Consider the following 26,666-nt stretch of genomic DNA (forward strand, 5'->3'; position numbering starts at 1 on the left):
ATTATATTCTTTTCAAAGTTTTTAAATCATCACTCAAACAAGGAGTCTTTCCTGATCAATTGAAAATTGCTAAAGTTATTCCACTATTCAAAGGTGGTGACAAATCTGACATTAGTAATTACCTATCTCTATCTTATTATTTTTAGTTGCTTTTCACAAAATTCGGTTGTCTGGTACCGTTGGGCGATCACAAGTGGACATCCCTGTATATATATATTATATATATATATAGGGATGTATATATATAGGGATGTATATATATATATATATATATATATATATATATATATATATATATATATATATATATATATATATTTATATATATATATATATATATATATATATATATATATATATATATATATATATATATATATATATATATTTAACATTTTCTATTATATTTTGAAATGGTTGAGTGAAAAACTTTTGGAAAAGATTTTTTGGTAATCAATTAAAAGCTTATTTTGAAATACAACTTCTTTTACTATATAGCCTTTAATTAGAGTTTGTTATATCAATAATTGTCTTTTTTTAACTTTACTTGTGCTGATAAATTATTATTTAAATCAAAATGCTATTGACATCAGCTAACCTCCGTCTCTTTTTAAATAATAACATTTCCATCCTCCTCACTACTAGAATATGTAACCCAGTTGTTACCCAGCTTGAACCATTACTTGATTAATTTTTCTACGAGTGCTGCCATCTTCACTCTGTCGAACAAAATTCAATCAATTCTGTATAACTTATCGTGTAGCTCATCTCTGGAACAAAATTTGTTTTGCCTAACTTCGGCTTACCCCTAACTTATCCTGTTTTTAAAATAAATTAAAAGATCTCATTTTCTCTATTGAAAATATCTTAGAATATTTTTAATTTATCTTGTGATATAAAATCATTTTTATTGTCATGTATGTTCAAGTTTTGTTTTATACTTGTTTACAATTTATTTTCATTTATCTATATACGATTTAATTTTTTTACGTTATTTTTTATGTACTCTTACTGTAAAATGGCGTTTTTATAATATTTTACGTACTCTCTTTTGTTAAAAGCTTCTGACAATAAGATCACTGTAATCTTCCTTTAGAAGCCTTGTTTGTATTTGAAAAATATATAATTTATATATATTACGTCAAATGTAAACAAAACATAAAGAAAAAAAAAAAAAAACTTCAAAGACTCCAGAGGTTATTGCAGGGTTATTGTTTGAATTCGGTTTTGTTTGTATTCATATTCATATTCACGGTCGTTTAGATATTAGGAAAAAGCGCTATGTTTAGGCACACAGGTGTCAGTTATTATTAAACGTTTTTAATGCTTTTAAAATGGCCGCGGTTCTTAGTTACGATATAAATTTTAGATGACGGTAGTGGTGTAGTGGTAAAGCACTCGCTTCATAAGCGAGAAGTTCCGAGTTTGATCCCCACCACGTCCCTTGTAAAAAAACTTTACGTACTGCAAGAAATGTCGCCAAAACACTTAAACCAAAATTTTTTATAATTTTACAAAATTAGATGTCAATCATATAGATAAAAACTAGTCATTAGAGTGACACCTAAATAAAATAAACAAACAAACAAAAAGTTCAACTATAATCTTAATAAATAAAAGCAAGCGTAAATTAAATTTAATAAAAAAAATAATAATTAAACAATAATAATTTAAATAAAAAGAAAAAAAAATATGAAAACACTCAATTAGTTATAACAATAAAAATAATTAGCAACAACAGCACAAATGATAATAACCTTTACGCAAACGAAAAGGCAAACACAAAAACTACAAAACGAAAACAAGAATTACAAAAAGAAACGGCACGCTATGCCTGCCGGATTGTAGCAATATTCAAATTGAAAAATATATGTAATCTTTTCTAAATATATATTCAATCATTTTCAAATATATATTCAATCTTTTTCAAATATATTCAATCTTTTTCAAATATATTCAATCTTTTTCAAATATATTCAATCTTTTTCAAATATATTCAATCTTTTTCAAATATATTCAATCTTTTTCAAATATATTCAATCTTTTTCAAATATATTCAATCTTTTTCAAATATATATTCAATATTCCTGGGGAGAACGCGGCCAATCGGCTTTTGGTTGAACAAAACATTTAAAAATACTTTAATAATATTATTTATAGAAAAGCGTGTAGTTATAAAAAGCAGTTATACTTATACCGATATGGATAGTTATAGCAAAGTTGCATCTTTGTTAGAGGAAGCTTCTATTCTTCTTCGCACAAATCAAAGCACAAATATCAGCAGGCCACAATCGGAACTCACAATAACCTCCACATTACAAAGAGCTAGAGGAATGCTCAATGAAAGTGGTTCATCGGGTATTTTTAGGCGCCTTAATAGAAACGATAGATTAAGGTCGTCAGCACCATACAGTAGCAATATAGGCAACCACATAGGCAATCAAAATAAATCAAAGAAAATGACAAAAACATTAGAATTTGCACTAATTTTATCTACAGAAAATGATGAAGAACAATTCCTAAAATAGGATTCTGTAATTACAAATGGAATTTTGATTATCAATGAATTCGATAGTGAACAAATAATAAGAGAGAAAATAAAGGAGTCGTTGCATGAAAAATTTCCTTTGCTGGGTTCAGATGAATTCGATTTTGTTAAAGTATCACGAAAAAAAATATCAAAATTAAATAAATGCTCAAATATTGATTAATCATATGATGTTGTAAAAAAACTAGCTGGACAAGGGCTTTTATATTTACAGCTAAAAAAACGATGCAATGATCATCAAATGATCATTCCAACGGAAGTTATTGAAATTCCATCAGCTTCATTTGTATCAAAAAGTTCACAACTAATAGATCAAGAAGATGTTAATGAAGTTGATATACAGGAAATAAAAGAACTTACATCAGCTTCATTTGTAGCAAAAGGTTCAGTTGATAAAAATATATATATTGAAATTGATTTTGAAAACCAAAAAATTAAGGAAATTAAAGAAAATAATCTTCAGGATCCAATAGAAATTTTAAGGTTTCTTCAAAAAACAATGATCAAGGGCAGAGTTCAAGATATAGAAAACATTGATGAAAACATGGATAAAGATTCTGAGACAAACTTTATTTGTATCGATCGACAAAATATTTTAATGTCAACATTTGCTGAATTAAAATCCGTTGAAAATTTTTTAATTACATTTGAAGTTGACTTTATGGGAGAACGAGCTAAGGATTATGGTGGTCCAAGGAGAGAGTGGATACGAGAATGCAATAGAATGATTAAAGAGAGATTATTTGATAGTGGTTTGAGAGAACTCTTTGCTGAGGAATATTACTTTGTAGGTTTGTTAATTGGTATTGCACTCTTTCAAGGAGGGCAGCTACCAACATATTTACCAGACAGCATCATTATTAAGATCACCGAAAATACAGCAGATATTTGTATATCTAATATACAAAAAGGTTTAAACAAGTTTAATTTGATAAGGTTTTTCAAAGAGTTTCCACAATTACTTGAATTATTAAGACCTTCAAAAGTACAATTCACAGCAAAAATGCTTTTAAAATTATTGAAGCCAAAATTTTCATCAGAAGGGTCGACAGCTTTAGTTAAAGAAAAAGAGATTTATTCTATGTTTGTGAAATATGTCAGAGAGGTAAGTTTTTTTTAAATGTAAAACAGTGATCACTGTGATGTTTTAGATGTTACATATAATGTATTATTTAGGTTGCCAGTGGTAGAAGAGAGTGTGTTTCATTGGCAAATATTCTTTCTTTCGTCACTGGAGCTTCAGAAGAGCCTCTACTTGGGTTTGCATTGCAACCGTCTGTTGAATTTATTCCTACTATTGAAGCTGATGAAAAAGTAAAAGATCTATTATATTTAATAAAATAGTAGTATTTAACTGAAAGATTTTGCTCATACTCAAAATAAATATCGGAATAATTTATTTCATTCAAATTTAGTTCGTTATCGGAAACTAAATTATAATTTGAAAGATGTATATTATTAAAATATTATTTTTATAGTCTGTCAAGTCATGTTATCCAGCTACTGGTAATATTTAATCTAGTACAACCTGATTCATGTTAACATCAGGAAGGGCATTTAATTGTAAAAATGTTGCTTTAACTTTTCTATAATGGTTTTTAAGTGTCACTATGAAGTGGTTTGGATGGTTCTTCATAGTTTATGGTTTTTAGATTTCTTCATAATACAAAACTTGCAAAATTAAAAAACGTAAAAAAGGGCAACTTTGGCCCTGCATGTTTCTGCATGACTTTGTTTCACAATATATATTTTGTTTTAAAATGTTTATATTCTCTACCATAACAGTGTTCCCACAGTACTGCAATGTCCGGGACTAGTATCCTAGAAAGTCCTGGGATTTTTCTTTTTTTTTCTCAAAAATCCTGGAAAAGCCCTGGAATTTTTAAAGTGTAGGGGAAGTTCGTGTACCTAGGGCCACGTATTTTCAACGTCAAAGTTTAATGCTCCGCACTTGTCTAAAAATTGTAAAACTGATATGATCAAATGTATATACCAATTACTTTCTATTGATATAAGTATATTGACTTAAATAAAAAAGTTCCGCCATATAGAGGGGTTTGAAAAAAATTGGCCATTGGTACAGTGAGCTTTTTTTTAATTGTATCCAATTTAATTGTAGACCAATTGTGGCCAATTTTTAATTGGCCACCAGCTATTGTACCTAGGATAATTTAGGTGCAAAGTGGGACAAAACCACCCCAGTTTACTTTAATTAGTGTGATTTCTATAATAAGCTAAAAACATAAACAAGAATAATTTGCAAGATCTTGAAATTTTTTTAATAAATATGCAAAAATGTGTGTAAAAAAACTCTATGCTTGGATTTATGATGTAATTTTTCAAAAAATATTTGAAGGTTATTTTCATAAAAAATTGTTTTTTTAAATAAAAATAATAAAACTAGACATTCTTAAGTGTTGCAAGTTATAATAATATTTTTATTTTTGTTCATTTATAGGATCAGAAGACACATGAAGCATTTATGTATATACCAACTGCACATACTTGCTCTAATTGTTTAGTTTTGCCGCGTGGCTCGCTGCTATGCAAGCTTCCAGCTAATAACGACCTTTTTGATGTTTATGACATGGCATTTACTAATAACTTTTTTGGAACAATATGATTTTGCAATATGTTTGATGATATTTTTACATGTTCATATATGAAGTCTTACCAAGTAATATAATATTTGCGAGAAACGCTAATCTTTTTTTTTCCAAGTCTCTGGTTTACCCTTTAAAAATATTAAGAGACCGTCTAGAACGAATGCAAAAATTTAAAAAGTAACCCTATTATGGATAATTTCCATTTAGTAGCAAATGAATATATTGCTTGATTTGAATATAGGCTCAAAACGAATTACATGGAAGTAAAAAAATATAGTACTCTCGAGTCCTTAATAAACAACCCCCCCCCCATTTCCACTGTGCCGTTTATTCCCACCCCACTTGTATTCTCGACTCGAGAGTATAGATACAAAGGATTATATTCAGTAGAAACTATTCTGTACACATTAACAAGCAGCTAATACAAAATAAAATAGAACAAGAAGTTAAATTCATCTGAAATTATAAATAAGATTCAAATTTTTCCACCACAAGTGCTAAGGCTTCTATGTAAATGTCGATTGCCATTTCAGTGGATTCTTTAGACATATCTATTGAATTTCTGACGAATGCTTCAATATCAATTCTATTCGGAATACTAACTAAGTTAACAACAACATTGTTTAAATCGTGAGATAAAGGGCCGTCAACATCTACTCCATAGATATTAAAATCATTTATATCATTTTCAGTTTCATCTCTTGACATAGAATTGTCAATATTTATCATTCCCATAGTCCATATTTGATTGGGAGTCCAATTTTCTTCTGTAGATAAACGATGGTTGTTGTACATAAGTTTAAACTCTTTCAAGGAAAGATTTATTCTTTCTAAATAAACTATATGCAGTGTGAACATGTGAATTGGATTTTCAATATCTAAAATGCCGCTCTGTTCCATAGCATAAAAAGTGTAATAAAAAGGTAACACGACGCATCGAAACACATCTCTCCATAACCTCTCTATTCTTTGATTTCTTGTGGAAGATCCAGCTAAAAAAATTCCCTCTGCCATGACCTCTTCTTGCAATCATTTCATCACATATAAGAACATTTTCTACCCCAAAGTCTACTCTTATTCTTGAAGGCGTTGAAAACTCGCTTGTCGCATTTAAAAAAAGATTTAACACCGTTTCTGCTAAATTATTTGTATTGGCTTCCAAAAACATTACTTTCCTTGATTTACCATCAATGCACCCATGTATTACGAATTTCCAATGAATTAGAGAGTGATGTCCATCTATATGCCATAAAGAATTTGGCCATGGTACATAATAAGATCGCCTTCTAACCAATGCTCCACATTGCAATGCAGTATTCCTATGATCCACTCTGTTTAAACTAGAGCGGATTCTTCTTCTTTGTATATGGTAACCTTTTGATCTAAAATAACCAGATAATAATGGTTCCCCTGTTGCTACACCGTGACGAGATATGTATTCAGCTATAATTCTGTCTATTTCGTGGTCATTGATGTTGCTAAAACGACCTGTTTTGTTTAAATTAAGTTCATTTACTCTGCGATGAACTGTCCAACGTGAAACACCTAAAACCTTCGATGCAACATTCCAAGAAAAACCCAAACACTTAAATTCTTTTAGAACATTTTTTGGAATTTCGTACTTTGGCCTTCCAGGGGTTTTACTATATAACACATTAATATTGATACTGCAGTATTTTGAAGATTTTTCATGATAATAAAGGGAAAGCATTTTCCGAATCTCCAAAAATATATATAATATACTTTCTATTCTTTCTTTGTTGTTTAAATCACCAATAAACTTTTCATTAAAACTGTTCAATACTGGAATAAGTGTTCGGCAAAATCAAATATACGTCAAACCTTTAAAGATTTGAATTTGAACTGTTCTTTGAGGGGATAGATTTGAATTTGATATGACAAATATCTGGAGGATTTGGATTTGATTTTCAAATATGCACTTTGTTCTCAATTTTTGCGTTTGAAAAAAAAACGCCAAATTTTACAGGCCCGCAAACATATATATCACTTTATTCCGGGGTCTTTGCAGTGGTTTCCGGAATGGCGATCGCCTTTCAATAACGGAAAAAAAAAAAAAAAAAAAAGAGTTTTTAATTAAAGTTTGTTAATATTAAAGAGAAAGTAAAGAGCATAGAGAAAGAAAAAAAGAAAAGAAATGTAAACAAAGTACAAGATTAAAAGAAAAAACGTAGAAAAAAATATATGTAAAAATCAAAAGAAAAAATTGCTAATACAATTTAACCACAATAAAAATGGAAAAAGTAAAACAATAGCGAATCGAAAAACATTCATTGAAAGAAACAATCATTCGAAAAAAGAAAATAATAAAAAAATATAATAATGGCTTGCTTGAAAGCAAAGAATTTTTTTTTTTAATTTTATTAATTTTCTGTGCGTTTTTGTATATTGTCTTGTATGTTTGTCTATTGTTTGTATTTTCCGTCGTGTATTCAAATTCAAATTTATTTTAATATTCGTTATTCTTATTTTCATTAATTATTTTTCCTTGTTTTTCATTATAATAGTTGCTATATGTCATTGTTTACTTTTACGTTTTATCAGTTTTAACTGTTTGTAACTGTCTAACTTTGTTTATGTAGCTATTGTATTTATAAAGACAAGTGACTTATATATAATTATTATCATTAGCTCATTAGTGGTGATTCATATTCCACATTGTCTTTGGTGGTTCCTCTCTTCAATATTCTTTTGGATCACATTACTGAATGGATGACCACAAAAACCAACCCTGAAGATAATCTACACCGCTCTACAGTTGCAGCGCTCGCAAAAATTTCAAAATATTATAATTTGACTAGTGACTGCTTTACTATCTGCACTGTCCTGGACCCAAGATTTGGTATTGAATATTACAAAAATGATAAGGGCGCAAACAGCGAGTCGTATACAAAGATTATGGACACAGTCAATTGTGAATATCAAATCAATTATGCCCCAAGCAATGGTACAACTGCTACAAGCATTCAAAACGTTTCAAAATATACCCCGTTCAAATCGCGTGTTTCATCAAACCCATGTAATGAGTTTGAAAACTATTGCAATGATACAAGTAAGATAGATGGCGGCAATAATAGCAACATATTACTTTGGTGGAAATCTCGATCTGACAAATATCCAAACCTATCCAGAATGGCCAGAGATTACCTGGCCATTCCTGCTACATCTGTATCATCAGAAAGGCTCTTCTCATTAGGAAAAAATCTTATTACTGACAAAAGAAATCTTCTCTCTGCAGATACCATTCAAGCTTGCCAGTGCTTGAAGTCTTGGTTGGATTAAAAAGAATAAAAGAAGCTGTAATGTGTGAGAAATAGTAACAAATGCTGCAATATGAATAAAATTTATAGATTCAGATAACTAAAATTAATAAATGAAATAAGTTAAATAACGTTCAAATATACATCAAATCTTGGAAAGATTTGAATTTGATCTAAATTCAAAATAGGAAGATTTGAATTTGGCCATTTCAAACATTTGACGCATATTTGATCAAACTATTTGAATTTGTGCCGAACACTAACTGGAATAAGTTGATCGATTAAATCAATATGCTGTAATAATAACGGCAAATAATCACCACAAGTGGTTTTTCCAATAAAAGATTCAACTTCATCTAGAAAAAATATTAAATTTTTATATAGATCTAAACCCATGTCTTTTTCAATGATTTCGGTCGCCATTGTTTTTGTTTGTGTTTAATTTTTTTGTTTGCCATTAATTGTAGATATTATCCTTCTATTTACGCGCGTAAATTGCTTTATCCCAGGAATATTGAATATATTTGAATAAGATTTTTTATTTTTTAAAAAGTTTTAATATTTATTTGAAAAAGATTTAATATATTTGAAAAAGATTGAATATATATTTGAAAAAGATTGAATATATTTGAACACGATTGAATCTATTTGAAAAAGATTGAATATATTTGAAAAAGATTGAATATATATTTGAAAAAGATTAAATATATTTGAAAAAGATTGAATATATTTGAAAAAGATTGAATATATTTGAAAAAGATTGAATATATATTTGAAAAAGATTGAATATATATTTGAAAAAGATTGAATATATTTGAAAAAGATTGAATATATATTTGAAAAAGATTGAATATATTTGAAAAAGATTGAATATATATTTGAAAAAGATTGAATATATATTTGAAAAAGATTGAATATATTTGAAAAAGATTGAATATATTTGAAAAAGATTGAATATATATTTGAAAAAGATTGAATATATTTGAAAAAGATTGAATATATATTTGAAAAAGATTAAATATATTTGAAAAAGATTGAATATATTTGAAAAAGATTGAATATATATTTAGAAAATATTGCATATATTTTTCAATTTGAATATTGCTACAATCCGGCAGGCATAGCACGCACAAAAACTTCTACAAAATAAAATAAATTATATTTGTTATTTTTGGCGTAAACAGAAAAGCGTAAAAAACTTTAGTGAATTTTTTTTTGGTTTATTTAATTCTTTTTATTATTTTTTCGAACATTTTTCGAACTTCCTTTCTTTAAACTTGTTAATTTGTTTTTAATTAATAGCTTTTGTTTTATTTTATTAAACCTATTTGTTCGTTTTACTTTTTAATTCATTTTCTTGTTTTATTTTTTCTTTAATCTTTTTTATTCTTTAAAATAAATACTTATATCTATTCTTTTCTCTTCTTTCCCTTTTCACCGATAAATAAACGCTTTTCACCGATAAATAAACGCTTTTCACCGATAAATAAACGCTTTTCACCGATAAATAAACGCTTTTCACCGATAAATAAACTTCCACCATTTGCGATATCATTACGAAGAGATTGAATCATCAATTTCAAAGGTGAGAAAGAAACTATTTTTGGATCATTGGCAAAACACTCAAAATGTTATATATTGGTTTCAAATCATAAAAGAAAAGCAATTCTGTAAGTTCTTTGTCTTTGATAATAATAATTTTTGTCCATCGAATAATGAAAACCTACTAAAAAATGCAATAACTTTTGCAGAGCAAAATCTAATAATAAAAAACTAAAGAGTTTCATACACCATGCAAGAAAATCATTATTATTTAGCAGTGGAACTGTTTGGATTAAGAAAAAGGAAGGATTACTCGATGTCACTATGGGGACCTATGATAGCGCGGAGGTTTGAGAATTAGTAGGAATTTTTATTTTGCATCAAATCTCAAAGTTTTATAATGAAAGCAATTTCGGTATAAATCAAGGTGATGGATTAGCTATGTTTAGGAACAAAAGTGGTCAGGAAATGGAGGATAAAGAAACATTTTATACAAATTTAAAAAAACAAACAATCTTCTTATCTCTATTAAATGTGATTTGAAAATACTTATCTCGATTTAACGCTAAACCTTAACGATATTCCTATCAGCCATACCGCAAACCAGATAATATACTGAATTATATACATACTAGTTCTAATCATCCACCGAGTGTAATAAAAAGTATTCCTTAGACTATTGAACTAAGATTATTAGCAGCATTGTCAAGGAAATTGATTTTTATAGAAAGTATTCCTCCTTATCAAGAAGCCTTGAAAAAATCTGGGTACAATTGCAAACTTGTGTTCCATCCAAGTAAAAATTCAACAAACAGCAATCATAAACGCAAGATAATTTGGTATAATCCTCCTTTCAGTGCAAATGTTGTAACAAAAATAGGTAAATGTTTTTTGAACCTCATTGATCTCCACTTTTTAGTTAACCACAGACTTCATAAAATATTTAATATAAACACAATCAAAACAAGTTATTCCTGCATGCCAAACATAAAATCCATAACCAACTCTCATAACAAAAACACTTTATATAAAAAGGCAAAAATTAATGAAAAGACATGCAACTGCATTGACAAATCTCAATTTCCAATGAACACCATTGTCTTTCTAGCAACATTGTTTATCAGGCCACCATTTATTCAAACAATCCGAAATATTAAAAAAAAAGTGTATTTTGGACTCAGCGAAACATCTTTTAAAGTTCGGTATGCAAACCACTTAAAATCCTTTAATGCAATTAGATATAGGAATCATACAGAATTATGCAAAGAAGTATGAATATTGGAAAAAAAAAATTTACACTTTTTGTCAGATGGAAGATTGTTAAACAATGCAAACCATACGACCCAGCATCAAGAGTTTGCAACCTCTGTTTAAACGAGTTTCAAATTTTGCTATATAAATGAGAAAACCTACTTAACGCAAGGAGTAAAATAATCTCGAAGTGTAGGCACAAAAATAAACTCCTTATTTCCTCATTTGATTCCGAAGATTGATCCTGGTTGGTTTACGCAACATTATACTTTTAATTTTTTTTATGGAACTTTAAGTTTATTTTTTAATATTAATAATAAAATTTATATTTGAAATAAATTTTGAAACAGAAATTTCCGTTGGAACAAGGAAGATAATGTGTAATTATGGAAGATAAAGTAAAACTTTAGCATGCAAACTTGTCACATTAATAAATAATTTTAGCTAGCGTGTTTTTTAAAAATAATATCTTTTATATATGTGACTTTTTTTAGCTGAAAAAAGCATAAGAAATAAAGAATTTTAAGTTGTTTTGCTCTCCTTTATTTTATCCTATCCAAATGAATACCGTAAATAGTAGTTTCTTTACGTTGTTAAATACCATTTTTAAAGCATGTTTAATATATATCTTATAGATCGTATAGACTATATATCTTATGCATCGTAAAGAATATATTTTTTTTAGTTAATATCTCAAATTGTTTTATATAATAACAAAAAATAAGTATTATTAAAATGGCTTAACAGTTAACATCACTGGTTTGAAAATGCTTCAATTAACTATAAATCAAATTTGTATAAAAAATAATAAATAGTAATAAAATGAATAATAATAATAATAATAATAACAATAATAATAATAATAGAAATAATAATAACAATGATAACAATATTAATATTAGTAGTATTAGTTAAAAGTAGTTAATAATAGTAATGTAAATATTTATAGAAGTAACAATAAGCAATAGTAATGACAACAAAATATATAATAGAAATTAAAAAAAAAAAAAAAAAAAAAAATACTAAAGACAACAAAAATTGATTATAGAAATTATAAACACTAACTATATTTTTTTAATAAAAAGTAGAATAATCTAGTTTTAAAGAGCTTGACATGTCGAATTCCGGACAAAATTTTGGCGAGTTCTTGCTTCAATTGTCGCTTTTTCTATCAAAACACCCAAGTCGAACAATGCGCCAGACAACTCAAAAAAAGATAAGAAAACAACTCACTGAGTTTAAAAAGGGCCAAATTGTGGCATGGCATGAAAGTGGATAGAGTGACCATGAAATTGGAAAAAAATTGAATCGATGGTGCACTACAGTTCGAAGATTTTTGTTCACGTATTATTTGACGGGAAGTTTTAAACGCAAAGAAGGGAGCGGAAGAAGGCGTAAAACAACTGCCAGAGAGGACAGATTAATTATAAGAGAGGTTCGAAAGAATAGAAAGATAATAGCGGCTGAAATAAAGAGAAATTTTAAACTGGATGTTGACGAACGGACGGTTCTTCGAAGGATCCATTCTATTGGGAAATTTAAATCTTACTGGAGCGTTAAAAAACCATTTATTTCTGAAAATAACCTGAAAAAAAGACTTTAATGGGCAAAGCAATATCAGAATTGGACAATCGAACAATGGAAAAATGTTTTATGGAGTGATGAGTCACCATTTTATTTGCGCTTCAGTGGACGGTCGCGTGTTTGGCGGTTACATAATGAACGTTACGATCCATTACTAACACAGCCAACAGTAAAGCACGGTAAAAAAGTGAATGTATTGGCATGTTTTACTTCATCGGGTGTTGGTCGTTTGTAAAAAATTCCTGGTATTATGGACAGTAAAATGTACAAACAAATCTTAATTCATCAACTGATACCTAGTGCTTATGAGCTCTTTAAAGATAAAAGTTGGGTCTTTCAGCAAGATAATGACCCAAAAAATACGGTAAACAATGTGAAAAACTATTTGAAGAACAAAAAATTAGTGGTTCTTTCTTGGCCAGCTCAAAGTCCTTATCTGAACTCCAGAATCTCTGGAGTATATAGGATCATGGAATCAAGACAAGAGCTCCAAAAAATGAAGAAGAGTTGTTTCAAATTCTTCAAAATCAATGGAAGAACATTTCTGGGGAACTCTTACAATCACTTGTTGAGTGTATGCCTCGTCGGTGCGAGACAGTGATCAAAAGCCGTGGCTTCACTACAAAGTATTAGTTTGGTCTATTTCGTTATTTCAATAAAAACGCTCAAATTTTCTTCATTTTTTTCTTGTTTTTTTTTCTATCTAAGAATCAATGCACCAAATAAAAATTTTTTGTTTATTTTTTTCTATATCAGTTGTAGAAATTAAGTTGAGTTCTCTTGCATGTCTATCTAAGCTTTTTTTTGTCGGACACTGTAAGTATAAGGGGGGCTATAACCCCCCTTGTAATTGTATATATACCTCTTACTTATATATACTATATATTATATATACTTGCATACACTTCAATACAGCGAGTTCTACTTATTTATAAAAACTAAAGTTTCTTAAATACTTTTAGAAATACTTTTCTATAGATATTTAAAAAACAAAATTTTTATAAATTTTTTCAAATTGTTTATAAACTTATTTAATTTGAGGCGCCACCAAAGCAAAAAGTGTGTGTGTGTAAGTGGAGGATGAGGGGGGGGGGTTGCTATACCCATCAAGCCCCCAAACCCCCACTTGTCAATGATTTCTGAATAATAGTTTTATAAAAAAAACACAAGACGCCTCATTAACTTTTTACATACTTATATAAAAATAAGCACATAAGTAATAGAAACAAAAACGACGTATTAGAGTTCAATATAAATTACAAGTTTGTTCATGAATAATAGTTATATACATACATATATATATATATATATATATATATATATATATATATATATATATATATATATATATATATATATATATATATATATATATATATACATAAAAAAAAAGACGCCTCATTAACTTTTTACATACTTATATAAAAATAAGCTCACAAGTTATAGAAACATGAGCAATGCGTTACAATTCAATTTAAAATACGAGTTTATTTACGAATTTTAATTAAATAAAAAACACATTAGCTGTCCAACTTGGCTGTTGTACCAAATTAATAATTTAAATGTCGCTGTTAAAAATAGCAAATATGTTGTCTGATTCTCTGAATACCTGAAATTTTAATTGTTACTTTGAATTATTTTTTACTTTATGTAAACACTCAATAATTATGCGTAATATAAGTATATATATATATTTCTTCGGGTCCCCCAGTCTCACTTAACTTCTCAAAATATATACTACTTATATATGTAAATAACTGCTAAAAACGGGCGCCACGGGCATCCTTAAATGTACTAGTTTAAAATAGTTTCATCAGAAAAATCAATATACTTTAATTTTACAAAACATTGTAATGTCAAAAATCTGCAGTAAACAGCGTAATTACATTAAATATTTAATTTAAAGTATGTCTACACATACTTTAAATTAAATTTTTACTAGACATTACTCAGATACTCAACGTATCATACTATATAAAAAAAAGAAGAATGCATATTTTTGAAGCGAAGAAAATAAATAATAAACATGTATATATAAAGAAAAAGAAACCAAATAAAGACATGGTATACTATTTTTGCTTAGATTTTTCTTTACTTAAAGTCAATAGCGGCGCAACCCTTTTTTTGTGTGGTTAAGGTAGCCAGAGCAGCTAATATCGTTGTGTCAAACGCATTTTGCGTTAGTTATTGCAACTGAATCTTGGTTTTGCGGCCTACTAAAACGCTTTTTCAGCCCAACAAAAAATACGTAGAGCCAATATTGGGCGAATTAAATTGTGCTGATTAAGAGCTAACTTCTAGAGATGATGCAAACTGCAAACATTTTTAGATTTTACGTTTTTAATTATACTGTAAAAAAAAAGGATCTTTGCAAAAGATTGCAATGGTTGGAGCCTAAGAACAAAAAAACACAAGCATTTCGGGGTTCTATTCTCAAATTCTCAAACTTTTATAAATTTTTATTTATTGATAATTTCAAACTAGAAAAAATAATCACTTAGTGTTCATCAGTTGTAATACTCGAATCCCTCAATTTAAGCGAGTTACAAATTTCACAAAAACCTAACATAAATTAGACAAGTTAATGCGAAATAAATAAATAAAGTTTTTAAACAAAGTGCAGTACATTCAGACATATAAAAGTAATTATTTTCAAAAATACCGGGTGCCCTTCAAGAATAGACTTGGATATGATGCTATCATCAAACTAAATGAAATTAACTCAAACAAGTTGACAACTATAACAGAAATGTATGTAAAATGAAATCGCAATCGCAATAAAACTAAAAAAAAATTGCACTTGTAATTTTTTTTTAGTTTTATTTTTTCTAATTTTATATTTTTTCTGGTTCTATATTTTTTCTAGTTCACTATTTTTTTAGTTCTATTATAAAGTGTTTTTTTAAAATATGTTAGCTTAATCGAGGACCAAAACCACATGGTATCACAACAATAACTCTAACAAATATTATTATTTTGTCAGATTTAGGTTTAGGGTCAGGGTTAGGATAATGATAAAAGACAAAATAAATGTACTAGAATTATTATAATCAGATATATGTTAAGAAAAGTGCTGCCAAGGCCTGCGGGAAGGGTTTGTGGGAGTATGAACTCTCCCCCCCCCATTTAATTATTCGGACCATTTTGTGCCTTTGGTCTGCAAACCTATTTAGTATACAGTTGGCAAAACGGAACTAGAATTAGCGTATTTATAGTCTAGTTTGCACATCTGCATTATCTCGCAATATTTCTAGTAGGCAAATTTTAGACTTTGAGGATCTTTTTTCAAGTCGGCAAAACCCGCAAGGTGCAATCCAACTTGACACCTACTTGCGCTAGTCTTGAATGCAGCTCTTAGATTAAGCCAAGAGATAAGAGGAAAAGTTTTTTGTAAATATTTCTGTCTCATCCTTACGAGAGGTAATAAAATCAAATCCAAATGTGGAGCAATAAATATGTCTTTTTTAATGACACTTTAAAACTCTAAACTTTTGGCTGTGATAAAGTCTTATAAGGTGCATGGAATAAGGCTCCATACAGAGTTTTTAAAGAAACAAAATGTTGACAAGGCAAATTGAATCAAAATATGTTTACAAGTAACTGTACAATAAAAAAATACCAACTAGAAGATAAATTTGCAATTGATAATAATATGATAGTATTATTGCTATTGATAATAATATATAACATAAATTGACCATAAGGTCAAAATAAAACTTTGTTTTTGATTATGATTAATGATTTACGCATTAAAGAGGTAGTTGTAAAAATGCTAACAAAAGGCATTAAGTACAATCACAACAGGAAAATAAAAATAGTTCTTAGCTACATAAAACAATAAATAACTCATATTTTTCAACAAGAGGGATTAGAACAAGATAATTTAATTTTAGAAATTTGTTGAAACATAAACAAAGAAAATATTAAAACAAATACAAGCAAAGTAATATAAAATGCTGGTTAATTTTAGATAAATATAAATATCGTATTAATTATTATTTAGTTAAAAATTAAAATCAAATTTGGAAATTCAAATGTATTTATAACATGACGCTCTTTAAGTAGATAGCTATATAAAGTTTGAGTCATATTTCAATTGCGTGAGAAGAAAAGTACATACTCTGTCTAATCTTGTTAACACATGGTCTAAAATTGAAGAAATCTTACGATATTTTAACCTTTTGACACCAAACAGTAAAGAAATAGTTGTGAATGCGAAAACTGATTCCGTGAACACAAATAAGTATAATGTTATAAGTTTTTTGCCACCTCTCGTACACTATATAAAAAAATTGCGTGATAATTTTAAACTTCCTTCTTTTCGAACATTGACACGCATTACCTTAAAAGTATCAAAATCTGATGATAATTTTTTTGAAAGAGGGTTTTGAAAATTTAAGTGTTAATTAAACAACTTGTATTATTCTTGATGACAAAATGTGTGTTAAAAATTTTTAATTATATCATGGAGGAGTTCTTTTTGGAAAAACATTAGATGAACCATATTCTCTCGCAAAAACAGTTTTAGGTGTTATGAAAAATTGTATGTTTGGTGGATCTAAATTGTGAAAATGTTTCGTGTAAACAAATTGAATTATCAATTTTTATATGATCAAATGCTTTTGATTGTAAAAGCAGTTATAGAGTATAATAGCAAAGTAAAAGTTGTATGTGATGGAAAAAAAATAATCAAGCATTTTTTTTAAAAATTTGACACATTTCCTGAAAAATCTTAGTTAACCATCAGCAGAACTTTTTTGTTGTTTGACTTTTTCCCTTTAATCAAAAACATCCAAAACCATTGGCTAAAAGAAAAAAAAGAAAAGTAGTTTTTTATAAAAATATTGTTAAGAAAACAGCTTGTTGGACTTTTTAAAACTGAGTCTAATTGTCTAATGAAACTTTCTGATATAAATCAAGTTCTTTTTGACCGATTCACATTGGAAGAGAATTTATTTCCACCTGTCTAAAAGCATTTTCTGAAAAAGTATATAACACTCTATTTTATTATCCTGAAATGATGAGCGATTAAAATTTATTTGGGATTTTGGAAAAACGGCATTCCGTATGGCAAGTAATCAGGGAAAACTTAAAAAACAATTAACACTTGATACTGAACATTCCATAAATCATACATGTAAAGTAGTATTTGAGCTAAAAAAAACACAAAAATCATTCAATTATGTTATGCTGGGAATTTATAATACAGACCCACTTGATCTGGCGGCACATATTTTTTGAGCATCAAACAAATGATTGAAAAGTTCAATTTTATTAAAACTTTACTTTTGTTGTCATATAAAATTAGACTCAACTCCTTATATAGGACATTTTTATCAATTTTGTGGATTTTTACGTGATGAATCTTCAACTGAGGTTTTTGATAATTTACCAACAGTAGAAAAAGTATAACTGTACAATCAAAGATGTCCCTTGTTTATAGTAAGTTTTCTTGTCAAGTTGACAGTTATTCGCTGATACTTTTGTTGTTGTTTTTTTATTGAAGTTTCTTAATTGCTTTAAAGTTTCTGTTTTATGATTTTAAAAGTTTTCCATATTTCTTTAAATAACTAAAATAAATTCTTATTTAAAGGTCACTCTATCAGTATTTTGTTAAATTTTTATATTTTACTTGATTTAAAACTTTGTTTTGTTTCATTGTTTAGGCAATTTTATAAATTGAAAAAGTAAAAGGATGTTTATTATTAAAAACTTAAAAAGATTTATAAATTGTTTTTATAAATTGTATAAATCTTTACATCGTTTAATGCATTCTATAACGGGAGACGTTAAATAAAACATATTGTGTTTAAAACAAATATTACACATCAAATTGGTTTTTAAAATCTTTTAAAATATTTTTAAACATTTAAATATTCAAAATATTTTTAAACATTTTTTATGCGTGTCAAGACCTTTTAATTAAAGAGCGCCGTGACTTATGCATAGGCTTCCCAAAAGATCTTACAGGGGAAGTGGGTGAGGTATCTGTGTTTTGCCAACTAACAACTTAATCGGTAAAAAACAGCTACGTTTACCACACAACAAAAAAAAAGCAATATTTGAAATTCAATCAATAAAAGTTCAAATTAGCTAACTAATTTTAAATAAGATTTTCGTTGGAGAATTATTCACCCCTTCCCTCCCTCACCCCCTCCCCTTCCATCCTACTTAGGACGGACCTGTTTATAATTGTATTAATCTAAGATATTAAAGATCAAAGCTTAAAAAGTGAACTTGGTTAAATGTTTTTTTTTTTCAAACCAAGTTATTGCGGGAAATTGTAAAAGCACAACTTTAACTCGAAAAGTTTAAAAAATATATGTTTCTATTTTTTATTTTTTTAGAAGAGCCTGATGTTCTTATTATTGTTTAGCACCGGATTTAGTACAGGTAAAAAATTTATCGAAAATTGTTAACTGCTTTATTTGTATATTACTGCTTTGCTTGTATATTTTTGTTTTTAAAGTCTTAAACTGGACCGTTTTTAATATGGTTTTTAAAGTTACGGATATCAAGGCAAAAATTATTCTTGGCTCAATGTTTCTCAGAAAAACACAATAGTTTAAAATAATATTGTTTTGATTAGGGGCCCCAAAACTGATATCGCCAGTTAATTATTTTTCATATTGGAAATACTACATCTTTTACTTGATTAGGCTATAAAAAGTCATTTTTTTTGTTTTTCGTTTTCTTTTTTTTTGGCCAAACTGTGGGTTTTAAAAAGCCATAAGAAAGGTTTTTTTTAACCTAGAAAATCTGGAACAAGCATGGAAATTAGGATAAGTCAAAACAACTTAGAACTTTTTTATTGAGAACTCTCGAATAAATACCCAATAATATACTCGTATAGAAGTATAAATAGTTTATTACTATTCAGTGGGCACGGGACAAAAAAAAAAGACGTCTTAAAAACGTCTTTTAAAGGTTTTAGACTTCTTTTAAACATTCAAAAGACGTCTTTTTTATTTCTGTGCCCACTGTGTATTTAAGATTAAACAAAGTAGCATCAAAAGATTATCACATTTCTAGATAATTGATTACTTGAGTGTCTAAATTGAAGCTTAACTCAAATTGATAAACTGTAATGTGAAAATATTTTATTAACAACAAGAACTTGAACATCAGGAGAAAAAAAAAATAGTGAAATACCTCTATATTCTGTTGTTAATCCACTTCTATTTGTAATTTTTATTAATGACTTAAAAACAAAATATTAAATAAATCAGAATTATTTGTTAATAAAAAAAGGAAATTTTATCAGTAACATTACAAATTACAAATGAATACTACAGCTAAATAAGACCTAAATAAGTTTTTAGATTGGTCAAATTAAGTTCAATTGAAATAAATTTAAGAGTGTTTAATTAAATTCAATTGAAATAAATTTAAGTTAATGCATTTCCATAAATCAAATAATCAATTTAACTACAAAACAAAAGATCATATTTTGGGAAAGACAGAAATTGAAAGAGATTTAAGTATTGTAATATCAAATGACTTTGAATAAGAAACTGATGTTATCAGGGTTGCAAATGAAGCTAATTGAACTCTAGGTTTTATACAACAGGCATTTAAATACTTTGATGCTGTCACATTATAGCTGCTCTACAAGTCAACTATTAGACTATATTATAAATATTCACATTATGGGGCAAATATTGAATTAAAGATCTTGATAGACAGTAAAATATACAGTGTAGATAAACTGCAACATAAGCATTTTAAACAGTCTTATCAATTAGACTAAAAAGAATGCGGTGTCACCACTTTAGAGATTTTCGGAATGCACCATAAGGAGAACAAAACATTTCAGCTTTGTCGACGCCCCCATATAAGTGTTATAGTCTTTAACCGCTTGAGAACATGAGATTATTACAATACTGCTATTTTTATTTTTTCGTTTGATCTCTTTTTTTTCAGTGCCATGCACTGGTCTATTAAACATCCACTTATAAATTGCAATGTTATCTTTAGAAACACTGTAATCAATGTCTCCCCTATTTAAATTTTTATCTTCCCAAATATTTTTGGGCAGATACTTTCTATCAATACTCAATGTTCCACAACACATAACATGATCTGAGAACAAATACTCCATTAGAGGAACAGACGTAAAGTAGTTGTAAATGTAAACTTCGTGATATTTTCCTCTTAAAGATTTCGTCATTTGATTAGCAACTTTATCATATAATCCAAAATACATTTGCATTGTATGATCAGTACATTTATTGTTCTTTCCCTGGTATACTTCAAATTTACAATAATATATTCAAGAAGTTTTATTTATTGATATTTTATTTCAAACAGAAGTCAATCAAGTACTTACCTTGAGGTTCATGAAAGTCAATTGCGATCATCCCTTTTTCTTTTTTCTTCCATTTTCTGTCTTGATACACAAAAAAATTTTTTTTGTTAGATGCAAGATCAAATGAACTACCAGAATCATCTGGTAATGCTATAATATTATTTTCATTGTTTGGATTGGAATAAAAACTTGACTCTGTCATCTTGAATTTGGTCTACTAACACAAAATCTTCATTCTCTAAATCTGATGATTCCAGATCAATGTCGTTTTCTATTAGAATATCTTCTAAAAAAATATTCGCAAATTCAGCAGCAGAGTAATATCTTATTTGACTTATTTTTTACTTTTTTACTAAAAGATTGCAATAAATAAAGATTTCATACAAAAAAAAGACTTTCGTAAGCTTGGCGGGACATATTTGTCCCACAACTAATTACCAAAACAAAACAATACAATGATAATGTAGACATAAAGTGTGCATTATTTTTATTCTACTAAGATTAAATAATATATATAAAAAAGTTTTTTATTATTAAAAAACTTATATTATAATGATTTTATAAAAATTATAATTGTCACTGTTTTATGAGTTTAGAAAATAAACTAAAAAAACCTTATAATCTTTTTTGTTTTTTTCATTGGTGAAATTTAGCGTTGTATAATTTATGGACAATCCCTAAACTATAAAGATAAAATTCATGCTTACAAAAGTGATGTATTGGATATCTCTATATGTAATTTTTCTTTTCAAAATATTTATATACATACATACATATATATATATATATATATATATATATATATATATATATATATATATATATATATATATATATATATTTATATCGATAAGAGCAGCTTAAATAAATATAACATACATACCAATAACACCTAGCAAATACTTAAAATTTTAAATCCATTCTCTTGTTTGTGTTGTTTTAGATCAGGTCAAATTTAATTTGTTTTTAATTTACTTATCATTAACCTGAGAAGACAAAATAACTTTAATCAAAAATTAAAAAGTAAAAAAAATAAAAATACACTCAAATCGCAAATAAACTAAATTAATTAAATACTCAAATCACAAATTAACATTAAAAAAAAAAATTAAATCTTGGCCGAAACATGCAATAAACAAAATCTTAATTAAGATCTGAAAAACCAGACTTGAATACAACTGAGAGGTTAGATTTAGTCGACAATTTGATCTAGACTAGTCTAGACACATTTCTTAACACTACACCAAGCAAGTCAAGAAAGTTCTTTCACCAGTTGGAAAAATACAGTTCACTATCTGGAACAGCCACATCTTGTCTTTAATAATGTTTTCTCTTTCTGCAGGCTAAATAATTAAATTGCAAAACGACTTTACAATAAAGCTGTGATATTTGTCGAAACTATTTGATATCATCAATTTTCAAATCCTGTTTAGAAGCTATTTAAAAGCTATTAAATTATTAAAGTAATTAATGAACTCTTCTTAACACACTAAATAATCCACCTTTTAAACAGCAGTAATTGCCTCATATTATGCTGGACTTTTTAGTTACAAAAAATATTTAAAAAAAAAACGATTTTAAGATATTAATTTTTAATTTTGAAAACAAAACAGCTCTCCTTTACAATAGTTATGTATTTAAATTCTTATAATCGAAATACTTATAAGCTTTATTTTGTAAAAAAAAACATAAAAAAAAAAACTTAAAAAAAGAACGGGAAACAGAAATACCAACCTACATTGGAGTTATATTAACGCCTGCAAACCAGTTTATATTTTCTTACTTTACCTGATAATATTATACCAATCTCTAAACAAAGGAGTTCAATAAATACTTTTAATAAGATTTGATCAAGATTAAATGGTCTTAATTACTACTTGTATAAATATAGATATGTTTTAATCATTTATATACAAAAGGTTAAAATACCTGTAGTTTTAGCATATTTTATTTTAAACTTATACCAACCACCTGTTGTGTTATTTTTTATTTTTTTACAACAAATTTCACATTTCGATTCGGACAATGGACAAAACCATTTTTTATTTAACTTTAGGAATTTTAATTCACATAAACAACATTATCTTTTGACTATTCAAACCAAAACATGCTGGTCCACATTTTAGTTTCATAACTATGATAAGATTTTGATTGTAAATTTTACACATATGTAAAAACATCCTCAAATGATTTAAATATTTATCTCTAATCCACAATTTTTATATAAAATATGCAATGTAAAGTATAATACACAATGTAAAAAGACTTTTAAATAACCTGTGTGGTAATGTTTACAATGCAAATTCTTATAAATTTTTTATAATTTTTGCAGAATTATCCATATTTTTATAGCATCAAATCTTTTAATGTTTTTACTTTTATTACATTAACACTTTTGTAAAAAGTTTTTTAAGAACTTTTCAACGAAGAAACTTATGTGCAATATTAAATTTTATTCAACCTAATCTAAATCTTAACGTTATTTCAACGTAGGTTCAACGTTAAAAAAAAAACTTTGAAAATTTCAACGTTAATTCAACGTTTATTTTTAACGTTAATTCAACGTTTATTTTTAACTCAAAATAAACGTGGAATTAACGTGGAGATTTTCAACGTTTTTTTTTTAACGTTGAACTTACGTTGAAATAACGTTGAAATTTAGATCGTTGTTTTTCAACCATATATATCAACCAACTCGCAACGTTGAAATAACGTTGAAATAAAGTATTTAATAATATGTTCATTTATTGCAGTTTGTAAAAGCTTTCGATGTGTCTATTTTAGTGGTTCATATATAAAACTGTTTTTATATAAAATTGAAAGTTTGTAATAGTTTAAGTAATTTCTAAATAGCATATTTAAGTCATTCATAAATGAAATACTTGTTTATTAAAACCACATAGTGCTTTTGTTTTTGATAAGAAAAATTTTATTAAGAAAAAAGAATTTTAGCATCGATGAAATATTGTAAACTGTTCTATTAAAAAAGAATAGGTGAATATTTTTTCTGTTTTTAGTGGTGAAAGCTATACTATTTCACTGAAACAACTCGACTTTATTTTTTATGTTCTTGATAATGTTTTGTAAGCAAATTTAACTTAAATTGTTGTTAGTGCCCTTTAAAACTCTAAATAGAATTAGTAGACAAACTTTTTCATTGCAAGTACAACTTTTTAGTAAGAATTTTTATTAATTGTAACCAGCTCAGCCAATTGTGTGCCTAATGAATTGAATTGAGTTGTTGGCTTTCAAATAAAAGTGATATGATGTAATTTAATTGTAAAACATGTTGAATTTGCACTTAAGTACAAATAAACTTTTACTTAATTACTTATTTAATATTTTTTAAATTAATAAAGATTTTTTAAGTTCATAAAAGCATTACATTACACAAAAACTAGTAAACATAGGTTTAAACAGAAAGTTCGCCTTAACCTATACATTTATACATTAAAAAATTTAAAAAAAGGAAAGACGTTTGAAAAACTTCCGTGTTCGTTATTGCGTGTTTGAGGTGAACGTTAAAGAGCTACTAAAATAACGTTTGCAGTGAACCTTAAGTAAACGTTTGCATTGAACGGTCAGGAACGGTAAATTGGAGTTCACAAAAGTTGGTTTATGTAACTTTTGCAGCGAACGTTACGCCAATCTAAATGAACGTTGTGGGAACGTTTTTTAAACGTTAATTGTCAGCTGGGCAGCATTGCGGATATAAACCATTTGGTGCATTTTCAGACGATGTATTTTCTCTAGGAGAAATGCCAGCACCAAAAATTAAATGAAAAAGAGTTAAAGACTTGCACATTTCATTATCACTAACGTAAACTAGCGGTTGTTGACTTATCGTATACTCGGCTTTACATAAAACTGATGACGACTCATCATATTTAACAACTTCTTTGTGTAACGTCTTGAGGTTGAAGTTGAAGTTGAGGCAAAGTTTTACAGAACGTACAAATCGCTCATAAAACCACCCCACCAGGTTGAAGCAGAGAGGATGAACAGTTGCCGAATACTTCTATTTAACAAAAATTCTCTAACAGGTTTTCGTATTATTGTTTTTGCGTAATTGACTTTCTCTTTTGATATGAATCTTTGCGAGCTCTTCAAAATCAAGAAGTCTGAAGATCATTCATTAACTCCAAATAATTAGCTCAAGTTTTTATATAATTTAAAAATAAAACCTTTAATATATCGACTATGTCATAAAACTTGCACTTATTTAGTCGCCCCTAACAGATGCATGAGAGAGGCTCAACGAATAAATACTTGAAACAGTAAACAAACTTAATTTATGCACTGCAGTTGAAACAAATCTTCGAAAAATATCCTTTCTTTAATCATTTAAAACATGTTATATTTTGAACAATATAATTTTTTCAGAGGTACGACTAAGTTTCTATCAGAGGTACGACTGAAATCAAGCTCGTTAGTTTTAAGAACTTTGACATTTTCAAAAAAAAAATTATTAAGATTAAATCAATTTATTTAATTAAATAAATAGTGATGAACTCATAAGATGAAAACTTCTTAATAAAGGCTTTATTCATCAATTATAAAATAATCTAAACTACAAAAGTTGAAATAAATAAATAACGCAAATAGTTAAAAAACTACAATGTAAACACTAAAAATTACATTAACCCTATATATATCTTTTGTTCATAAATTTAATCAGTTTAAAAATTTAGAATTTTTTAAAGAAAATAACTGTTAATGTTAATTCTAACATTTGTTTTCATCTGATTAGGTAAACTAGATAAAACAAGTTGAAAAGAAATAAGAAAAAAAAGAAAAGATAACCAACCATGAAAAAAACAACAACGTAAAAATAAGCAATTTATAGTGTTTCTTAATAAAGGGTGTTTGCCAGATCAGGAAAATCAGGGAAAAGTCAGGAAATTTAGATATCTACAAAAAAATTAGGGAGTATTTAAGGGAAATAGGGTTGAATTTTAAAAAGGTCAGGGAGAAAATTGAGAAAATGGCTCTTCGCCAAACTTACTTAACTTGTACACATAACATAAAAATTTATCGACAGTTTTATAAACTTTTCTTGATACTTTAAATGTGGGTTGCATTATTGGTTATATTTTTTTTATTGAATAGCATTTTTCTAAAAGAAATTAAGCATAATTTTACTGAAGTTGAGTTTGGGTTGCTTTAAATTAAATCAGGCAAAACAGGTTGTGGATCAGGGAAATATCAGTGAAAAATCAGGGTAATCCACCTTAAATTTTTGACAGACACCCTGTACATAGAAGTTGGCCATCGTTGTAATTTTTTTTGTATTTATGTAGTAATTTTATGTAAATATGAGTGCATGCGCTAACTTTTAAGTTCAGTTTTAAGATTTAAGTGTAAAAGTGATATTTCAATTAAAATTGGCGACTAGTATATATTCTTATGCTTTCTAAATAATAAAAATTGGAATAAACAAATCACATTTTTTTTACAGTAAAATGGTTCTAAAACAATAATAATGCATTTAATATTATCTTTTTAATAATAAAATCACTCCATAATCCTTATAATATACTAATTTATTA

At 27.4% G+C, this 26,666-nt stretch overlaps 2 protein-coding genes across 2 annotated transcripts in view; both read left to right on the forward strand.

Moving 5' to 3' along the window:
- The first annotated feature begins 2,720 nt into the window (after window positions 1–2,720).
- On the forward strand, window positions 2,721–5,220 carry LOC136084064 (uncharacterized). Its single transcript, XM_065804172.1, has 3 exons — window positions 2,721–3,653; window positions 3,725–3,862; window positions 5,007–5,220. Exons 1-3 carry the CDS (start codon window positions 2,790–2,792, stop codon window positions 5,169–5,171), a joined length of 1,167 nt encoding a protein of 388 aa, XP_065660244.1. The 5' UTR covers window positions 2,721–2,789; the 3' UTR covers window positions 5,172–5,220.
- A 9,535-nt stretch (window positions 5,221–14,755) lies between these two features.
- Window positions 14,756–26,666, forward strand: part of LOC105846130 (polycystin-1-like protein 2) — a 194,334-nt gene continuing 182,423 nt past the window's right edge. Inside the window, exons 1-2 of the mRNA XM_065804171.1 lie at window positions 14,756–14,873; window positions 19,157–19,202. Of these exons, the coding sequence (XP_065660243.1) occupies window positions 14,799–14,873; window positions 19,157–19,202 (121 nt within the window). The 5' untranslated portion in view covers window positions 14,756–14,798. The remainder of the gene's footprint in view (window positions 14,874–19,156; window positions 19,203–26,666) is intronic.

This window comes from Hydra vulgaris, chromosome 08 (genome assembly GCF_038396675.1).
Source record: "Hydra vulgaris chromosome 08, alternate assembly HydraT2T_AEP".
NCBI classification, from domain to species: domain Eukaryota; kingdom Metazoa; phylum Cnidaria; class Hydrozoa; order Anthoathecata; family Hydridae; genus Hydra; species Hydra vulgaris.

Coding starts and splice junctions, on each gene's coding strand:
- LOC136084064 (XM_065804172.1), top strand. CDS start 2,790: ATGATCATTCCAACGGAAGTTATTGAAATTCCATCAGCTTCATTTGTA. Junction 3,654..3,724: donor TTGTGAAATATGTCAGAGAG/GTAAGTTTTTTT, acceptor TGTATTATTTAG/GTTGCCAGTGGTAGAAGAGA. Junction 3,863..5,006: donor CTATTGAAGCTGATGAAAAA/GTAAAAGATCTA, acceptor GTTCATTTATAG/GATCAGAAGACACATGAAGC.